This window comes from Lycium ferocissimum, chromosome 11, assembly GCF_029784015.1.
Source record: "Lycium ferocissimum isolate CSIRO_LF1 chromosome 11, AGI_CSIRO_Lferr_CH_V1, whole genome shotgun sequence".
Taxonomy (NCBI): domain Eukaryota; kingdom Viridiplantae; phylum Streptophyta; class Magnoliopsida; order Solanales; family Solanaceae; genus Lycium; species Lycium ferocissimum.
The window spans coordinates 44,932,692-44,941,906 of record NC_081352.1 but is presented as its reverse complement, the minus strand read 5'-3'; the positions used below and the strand labels follow the sequence as shown (position 1 = coordinate 44,941,906).

General features: G+C 34.3%; 2 protein-coding genes across 2 annotated transcripts; both read left to right on the top strand.

Moving 5' to 3' along the window:
• The first annotated feature begins 385 nt into the window (after nucleotides 1-385).
• LOC132038394 (uncharacterized) lies at nucleotides 386-2,535 on the top strand. Its single transcript, XM_059429068.1, has 3 exons — nucleotides 386-742; nucleotides 1,658-2,188; nucleotides 2,425-2,535. The coding sequence occupies exons 1-3, from the start codon at nucleotides 386-388 to the stop codon at nucleotides 2,533-2,535; spliced, it is 999 nt and encodes a 332-aa protein (XP_059285051.1).
• Nucleotides 2,536-3,394: 859 nt separating this feature from the next.
• Nucleotides 3,395-8,356, top strand: LOC132036674 (uncharacterized). Its single transcript, XM_059427052.1, has 4 exons — nucleotides 3,395-4,332; nucleotides 5,067-5,597; nucleotides 5,724-5,946; nucleotides 7,894-8,356. Exons 1-3 carry the CDS (start codon nucleotides 3,529-3,531, stop codon nucleotides 5,832-5,834), a joined length of 1,446 nt encoding a protein of 481 aa, XP_059283035.1. The 5' UTR covers nucleotides 3,395-3,528; the 3' UTR covers nucleotides 5,835-5,946; nucleotides 7,894-8,356.
• Nucleotides 8,357-9,215: the final 859 nt, after the last annotated feature.

The window sequence follows — 9,215 nt, the reverse complement described above, 5'->3', positions numbered from 1 at the left end:
CAAAGACATTTTCTTACTACTCATTTTTCTCTCAATCCTTTTTATTGCTCTCAATTACCATTCCTCCATCCCCCACCAATTAACCTCTTTCTCCTCTGCCATCGCCACCACTACCACCACCACGAAAAATTCTCCAACCACCGTTCACCACCTTGTTTTCTCAATTGCTTCTTCCTCTAGAACTTTTTCAAAACGAAAAGAATTCCTCCGTCTATGGTACAAACCTAATATTACGAAAACTTATGTCTTTCTAGACCACCCTCCATCGGAAAATTATAATTCTCCAAAAAATATTGATCTTCCGCCGTTTCTTATTTATGACGACATGTCTCGTTTCCCGTATACCCATGGCGCGGGTGCAATTTACGCCCTTGGCCTAACATACATGATCAAACAAGTTGTCACGCGTAACAACCCTAACGTGCGATGGTACATTTTTGGGGATGATGATACGGTTTTTTTCGTGGATAATTTGGTGAAGACATTAGAAAAGTATGATGACAATGAATGGTATTATATAGGGTCTAATTCAGAGAGCTATGTTCAGAATAATTATTTTTCTTTTGATATGGCATTTGGTGGTGGCGGATATGCAATAAGTCGTCCATTGGCTTTGGTTTTAGCTAGGGTTTTGGATTCTTGTTTGATGAGGTACCCAAGTCTCTATAGTAGTGATGCTAGGATTTTCTCTTGTTTGGCTGAGCTTGGAGTGAGTTTAACACATGAACCTGGTTTTCACCAAGTAAGTGATAATTTAATGTCATTACTCTTTTTTACTATTTGCTATTTACTGTTAAATTACTACTTTTCAACTTTGATTTGATGATATATGCTGGGGATAGAGTTAGAGTTCTAATTACTTTTACGTATTTGATAAACTCATCAATTTTGGTCAAAATCCTGTACGAATTTCACTAAATATGTATAAATAACTTATTGTAACCCAACAAACTGCATTTTCTAAAATTTAGAATCCATAAATTCAAAATTCTGAATGCGTCTAGAATTTAATACTTTGTTCGTTCTTCCCCTTCCTTTCGATAATCCTATTTTTGGAAACTTTTTCGAGTTCAGGAGATAGTGATATTCAAATTCGGGAAATCTTGTTTCGTTAATAATATCTCGAAAATAAAGCAGAATATAATTGTGAATGATTCATAAAACTAATTCCAACTAATTTGGGATATTGAGTTATATATTATTGTTATTTCTTCGTCAATAATAATCACCTTGGCACTTAAATGTGAAAAGTTTCTCGGCTAAATCCTAAGCACCTGAAAAAGGACAAATAGTTACAGCTTAAGTCAGTATTAGTAGGATCAGGCTTCCAGATTTAGGTGGTTTTCTGAGATCGAATTCCTCCCAGAAATAGCTAATTATACGCATTTACGGTTGTGAGACCAAAATCTACATCTATTTTGTTTCCCATTCACTATTCAAATAAACATTTTTATTTACTAGTATTAGAATCTGCAAATGATGCACGAACAATATTAAAGATTTTTAATCATGTCAAATTGTGATTTGACTTGTTTGAAAACATTAAATCGTATTAGTTTAACAAAATTTCAACTTTGGTCTTGCTTCCTATTTCACTATCCAAGCATTTCTACTAATTATTTGTAATTTCTTCATCCTATTTTTTTCCTCTGGCCAGGATGATGTATGGGGAAATCTATTTGGATTACTTTCATCGCATCCATTATCACCATTGCTATCACTTCATCATATAGAAGGAGTACAATCAATATTCCCCAACATGACCAAAATTCAAGCTCTGCAACATTTCTTCAAAGCTGCTAATGTTGATCCTGCAAGAATATCACAACAATATATTTGCTATGATCGAAAAAATTCATTATCTGTTTCAGTTGCTTGGGGTTACGCAATACAAGTGTACGAGGGCAACATTAAAGTTCCCGAGCTTATAACAGTTTTAAGGACATTTCAGTCATATGATAAAGATAAGAAAAGACAACATTTTATGTTCAGGACAAAGGTGGAATCGAAAAGTCCTTGCAAGAAAATGTTTGCCTTTTTGAAAAGTGTTGATTCTAATGGAGATAAAGTTTGGACTAACTATACGAGGCATAAATTGGGCAAAACTTGCAAAAGAGATGATAATAAACTCAAGAATTTGGAAGAGATTAGAGTGTTCTCTCGTAAGTTGGATACTGATACTAGACAGGTACTCATCTATTTTGGTAATGTTTATACTATAATTGTTATTTTGCTTCTTCCTGTGTTTTACTCTCGGAATCAGTTGCAACGAGTACAATTTCGATGGATTTCCGATAGAAAGTTTTTGAGATATTTTGATTTCTCCAACCGAAAGTCCAAGAGACAGTTGCGATGAATATAATTTTGATTTTTCTAGTAGTGCCAGTAAATAATAAAGTTTTTTTTTTCCTTGAAATGTTTCAGGTTAGGGCACCACGTCGTCAGTGTTGTGACATATCACTATCGTCCGAGAAATCTATGGATATTCAAATCAGACCATGTGGAATTGATGAGTTAATTGCAATGTCTCCCTAGAATTTATTTATAAACTGTTCTTTTTGTGGAGAAATATTTGATTGTCGAAGCATACGAACTTTTGAGACCGTTGTAATTTAGACTGACCCCAATGTTCTGATTTATTCTGAACTTCTAGAATCGTTATAGAGTAGTTTGCTCTTGACCTTAATTGTCTTTTTCTTAAAAGGATGTTATGTTCATTAGATAAAAATTGATAAAATTCTGGGCCTCTAGTCAAGACATGCTGCGTTGGGCCTAAATACTGTTGGGTTGTTCAGTTGAACATTTTTTTGTGCGGATTAGCCTTCAGCTCACTGGCATTTAATTTTTGTCTCTCAAATCGTTAGTCATTAATTTTGCGCTTCTCATTTAATGAAAATTTATAGGCTAAAGTAAATTTATGCATGATAAGGCGTTGGTCTATGAAACAAGAGATTCTAAATTCGATCCCAAGCACAATCAATGAATTAAAAAAAAAAATTGCAAGGATAAGTTTAGAGAATTTTTGCTTTATCCGACATAAGTTCTGTAGAGATGAAATTATCTAGCTAAGTTCAATCACTATCGCTACTTATTAAGCCTGATGTGTATGTTAAAGGATGTCATACATTTTATATGATTAACTTATTTATATAATACACGCTTGAAAATATGCATAATCTTTTCTTTTAAAATTTAAATTTAAAAACATCTAATAAGAACACCTTATTATGTGTACAATAATCAGTTTAAACAGTACTGTAATTTAAATATCTAAATGAAATTTAATACTGCAAATTTTGAGGAACCATGTGTATTTTGTTTGCCAAAAAGAAACAAAAAAAAAATATAGATGAGTTTCACTATGACATCATTTTGGTTTACTTCACTTTTCAGTTCTCACCAAGACAACATATGTACGAGAAACACCATCGTTCAAACCCAGGAACATAAACACCAACACAAAACAAAAATCTGAGATCTACACAACACAGTTCAGTTCCATACAGTTCAATCACTATCTCTACTTTCATGTTCAGTTCATCAAACATTGCAGAAATGCCAATGGTTCCAAGATTCCTCCATACTCAAAACCGTTTCAAAGATCTCCTCTTACTTTTCTCCACACTTGTAATCTTCTACTTAATCTTCCTTCTTCACCATATCCACACCCCTAAAACATCCTTCAATCCAAATCCAAATTTCACCAAAACCCCTTCAATTCCCACTAATCTTTCACTTTCCCACCTCTTCTTTTCAATAGCTGGTTCTTCTTCTTCTTTCTCTCAACGTCTCCCTTATATTAACATCTGGTACAAACCCAATATCACAAACACTGTTATTTTCTTAGATAACCCAATTTCAAGAACTCACATTTTATCTCCGCCAATTCTCGTTTCATCAAATACTTCTAAGTTTCCTTATTCTTTTCCTTCTGGTCGTAGGTCAGCTATTCGTATAGCTCGTATTGTTAAAGATACGTTTGATTTAGTTAAGAATGTGAATTTTAGTAATACCCGTTGGTTTATTTTTGGTGATGATGATACTATTTTTGTTGTAGAGAATTTGGTTAGTGTTTTGGAGAAATATGATTATGAGAAGTGGTATTATGTTGGGTATAATTCTGAGAGTTATGAGCAAAATGAGAAGTATTCGTTTGATATGGCGTTTGGAGGGGGTGGGTTTGTGCTAAGTGCTCCATTGGCTAAGGTTTTAAGTAGGGTTTTGGATGATTGTTTGATGAGGTATCCTCATTTGTATGGAAGTGATTCCAGGGTTTTTGCTTGTGTTGCTGAGCTTGGAGTACGCTTGACTCGTGAACCTGGATTTCATCAGGTGACTCTTTTGATAATAAAAGAACTTTATTTGTCATTTTTGTTTCTGGGGTTTGTGTTTATGTAAAAGATCTTTTAATATGAACTTTAACATGGAGTATAATGGAGTTTTATGGCTGGTTTCACTGAGATGACCTTATTGGATGATCTTAAGATTCATTTATTAGATGTATGTTTTCCTAATTTGGTAAAACATGAGGTAAATGGTAAAGTGTGTTAGTACTATGTGAATCAGCTAAATGATTTGTGAATGAGTCCTTTTTGTTAAGTTGATGTATGTGTTATCATGGTAGCACGGATAAATGTTTGAACTTTTGATACCTTTTGGTTGATTTGATTACAGCACATTGAAACTAATGGACACTCTGTTTAGCATATTTTCAAAGTGGAAAAATTGTTCTCTTTTTTTTTTTTTTCTTCAATTAAATTTGAATTCAACTTAGGGCTGAAAAATGCCTTTAGCAAAGAAATTGTGAACCGTCCTTACAAAGTCGTCAAATTTAATAGCAATGGAAGTTGAAGTGAGGCTTCGATAAAAATACTGATCTATATGTTTTTGGCATGCTACCTTTCGCGAACGTATGAGTCTAGCCTCGTGTAGCCTCAAAGTTTGTTTCTTTGCTTATGGAAGTTAAATGGATAGCTTTTTGAGATTGCACATGAGATTATGTAAGCCACCTAGGATGTTCTTGAAGTTAGTTTTGTATGTTAAGTCGAATTTGCTTTCATTAATAGGTTGATGTTCGAGGAGATCTATTTGGTATCCTTTCCGCACATCCATTATCACCTCTGTTATCACTTCATCACTTGGACGCCGTGGAGCCACTTTTTCCTGGCATGACTAGGATACAAGCCGTGGACCATCTTTTCAAAGCTGTCTATGCTGACCCTGCTAGGATTTTGCAACAAACAGTGTGCTACGACAAGTCCAACTCTCTGACAGTTTCAGTTGCATGGGGTTATGCCGTTCAGGTGTTTGGAGGGAATGAACTTCTTCCAGATCTCCTCTCGCTGCAGCCAACATTTAGACCATGGAAAAGGGGTAAAAACGTCGCTGCAAAATATATGTTCAACACTAGAGTCTTCCCCGGTGATCCATGCAAAAGACCTGTGGTCTTATTCTTGCAAAATGTTCTTTCTAGTAGAGATGGAATATGGACTGAATATGTAAGACACGATATCGGCAACTGCGTAAGAAGTAATCCTACAAAAAAATTGGTAAAGATAAGAGTCTTCTCGCAAAAGTTAGCCTTTGATGCTGAACAGGTACCCTAGTTTTGCTTGTAGACCCTGAACTTTGTTTCTATTATTTTGTTATTGTTGCTGTTCCTTTCTTTGTGGTGTATTACTATCTTGCGCTTCCTCTGCTGAACTCTAAGTTTCCTGAATCAGTTAAAAGCACCTCGCCGACCATGCTGTGATATTTCATCACCAATCAGTGAGACGATGGTAATTGGTATTAGACAATGTGGGTTTGATGAGTTGATCTCAATGAAGACTTAGAAAGATCCTCAAAATTGCTCTAGAAAAATGACCTGTCAATCCAAGGTCGGACGGATGAGCGGGGATAATGCAGTCTCTTGCCAGGGACTCTCTCTTCATTTCTAAATATAAGGTACACTTTCTTGTTGCAAAGACATTATACACCTTGCCTTTCCACCCGTTATTGCCTTACTTTGATTAAAGAAGACTATTTCTCCCAATGCTATTTCCGATTTCCAAATCACATAAGGTCCTACCTCTCATTAAGCAATGTGTTTTGCCTTTTCTGATGACTTGTTAGTTGTTGCTGTGCCTATTTCTGTCATTTGTTTATGACTGTTAATCATTTTCTTTCTTTCAATTTAGAGACGTAAGTCTGTTTATAAACCAAAATGGCTTTGCCTATCACTGGGATATTTGGTCGTAGAATGTTCTGCTTCTTGTCCTAACAACCTTCTTGAAGTCGGCATAATCATTTTGTGCTGTAATTTGGTTTATAGCTTATGGAACCTTTGAACTAATTGTACCTCCCGTATCTCTGCGCCTATCCTAAGTGAGATCAGTTCTGTTCATGAGTAGTTCAAATTTAGTAGAAAGGAATATGAGGAAATGAAGAATATCGTAATACCTATATATGTGAGACGATCACTAGATACTTAAGGGTGAACCATGATGTCATAGCTTCATGTGACTTTTAAATCCATACCGCTTAACATGTATATAGCATAATGGTGAATACATAAAATGGTAATAAAAAATTTATTACTTTGCTTGTATTCTTGGTCATACCCTCCTTGGACGAAGAACTCAAGGCAGTAGCAATCCTAAGGAATGTCTAATAGATTAAATGTTAATTATGTACAACGACAACAACTCCTTAATTTCAAAACCGGTTGTGGTCGGCTATGTTAACTATGTGAATCTTCTACATCCATTGCGCTCCATTTGGACATATTTCACAAAAAATGTGGTGGAGAGAACTTATAGATGTTATGATGGCTGGCATTGAAATCTCAGGTTAATAATTCATATCATCGTTTATGGAATCATGACATGACATTACTACTGTCTGATAAGTGTCAATGCATCTCGAATTTCTACTTCATGGTGAAGAGACTCTCCAAATTTATTAAAATAAACTTCTCTATGTAAAATGATAATTGTAGGCAGAAGAAGGATACATGGAACTCGGAAGTTCAATGTGTTTTAGAGAAGCATAAACATATACATGACATCTATTCAAACTTGCTATGAAATTTTGTGCTGTTTGGTTTCGCTTTTGTTAAATTACTAATTGCAAAATCTGTCCTTGTGCCGAGGGTCTACCGGAAACAACCTCCTACCTCCCAAGGTAGGGGTAAGGTCTATGTACACTCTACCCTCCCCAGAACATACTTTGTGGGATTTCACTGGGTATTTATGTTGTTTACTAATTACAAAATCTATAAATTTCACAATTCGGACAAAGAATCAACTAACTGACATTGTGCAGATGAAGTATAATTAAGTCTGTAAAAAATTAACAACAACAAAATCATAAACAAAAAGGTACATATTGTGTATAAAAAGTCCCGAACTGTAGAAGGAAATTCTTAAGTTAACAGGTATCAAAATAGGCCTGGCAAGGTTTCCAACCTTGTTGGAAGTACAATTAGGTGTCTGGAATATCTCAATGGGGGTAACTAACATAATAACATCAAGGAGGTACATGGTTCTTTATCCCATTTATACTAAAATTGTCTTGGGTTGGAAAACGGCAAGCCGATAAGCCAATAATAATAGCATATTTTATGACCACTTGAAAAAGTTTTGGCAAGTTGCATTTGTGCAGCCATTATATTTCCATTTTTCTTTGAAATGGAATTATCGTATCTGTATTTTGGCGCCTTTACTACTACTTATCCATGTCCACTTACGCGTACTGGAATAACCTAGGGTGAATCTACCCGATGGTTAGAAATAGTGCGTAAATGATTATGTTGGCATTCTGTTTCTGAAATCAGAAACTATTCTCCAAGTCTTGGCTCAGATGAAGATGCCCTTATTTTCAACTCTCACTTTCTTCTCCTTGTCATTGCAGAATTTTGCGATTGTTACTCGTATCTCTTCTAATTTTAAGGGACCCTAGTAGGAGGGTGTCATGTATGTTGCATCTCTTCTGGAATGAGTACGAATCACCCTTAAGAAACCTTGGTGGCTTGTTGATTCCACGGATCTAATGGCAAAAAGGTGTTCTGACATACCACTGATTGAAGTTGTTCTGATTTTAGACATTTGTAACTGGAGAAAGATGAGTTGTATAACTATAACTTCAGCCATTGATAACGCTGAGGCTGACCTCAGGAAAGTGTGTATGATCCTATGGATGTAAGGTGGCACAAAAGACATATTGATTCACAGAAAATGTAACTTAATCCTCATCAAAGTGTGGTTTTGAAAACATTTCTTGTTTACGTGGTATTGGTATTATGTATCAGAATGTAAAATTCAATAAGAAATTACTGGGGATGTATAGCTATATTGAATTCTTGACTGTAGGTCTATTCTTCACAATCAGGTAATTGAAAAATAGATGAAGCAGTCTTAATTGTGAATGGCACATTGAATAAGCTTGTTGACTTGATCTATGACACAGTTCAAAGCACTCTGGTCTTCTGAGAATAGAACAGATGTAGGATACAGGATCGTAAGTCTTACCATAAACTTCCATTCTATTCTACCCCATTATATACTCTAGTCAAACGAACATTTTAAATCTCGCATATCGAAAGTACAGTTAGAAGTTGTAGTTTTAACATACTATGCATTTTTATGATTATAATGACATCTCATTAAGGGATAAGTTTAAAATAAAAAAAGCTTTTAAATAGAAAAAGGTAATTATTTTGGAATAAAGTGAAAAGGAAGGAGTTTACATTTTCAAAAAAAAAAAAAGTGAAAAGGAAGGAGTGTCATATAAAATTGAACAGGTTGACTAACGGCGAAAAAATTCACCGCATATATTCTCTACCCCAAAACTAAAAAAATGTAGTATGACATTTGTTGTTCTTTTTTGTATTCAATTTAGTTAACAAGTAATTTTAGTTAATTAATAGTATGGGTTTTGCATATGTTATAAACAAAAATGTGAGAAAAAATTACCTCTTTACTTTCTTTTCTCAAAAAATAATCTACTTAATGCAATGCCGTACATGTCATTGTAAAAAAAAAAAAAAAAAAAAAAAAGAATATAGAAATCAACCTTTAAATTAGAAAATATCACTTTAAACTATATTGCAATAATTAATGAAATAAAAATCGATAACAAACCCAACAAATTCAAAACTAAATCAAATTAAATTTGGTGCAAATATTGAATGCAGAATTTTTTCCTATGTTAAATCCCCTAAACTTGCCGAACTC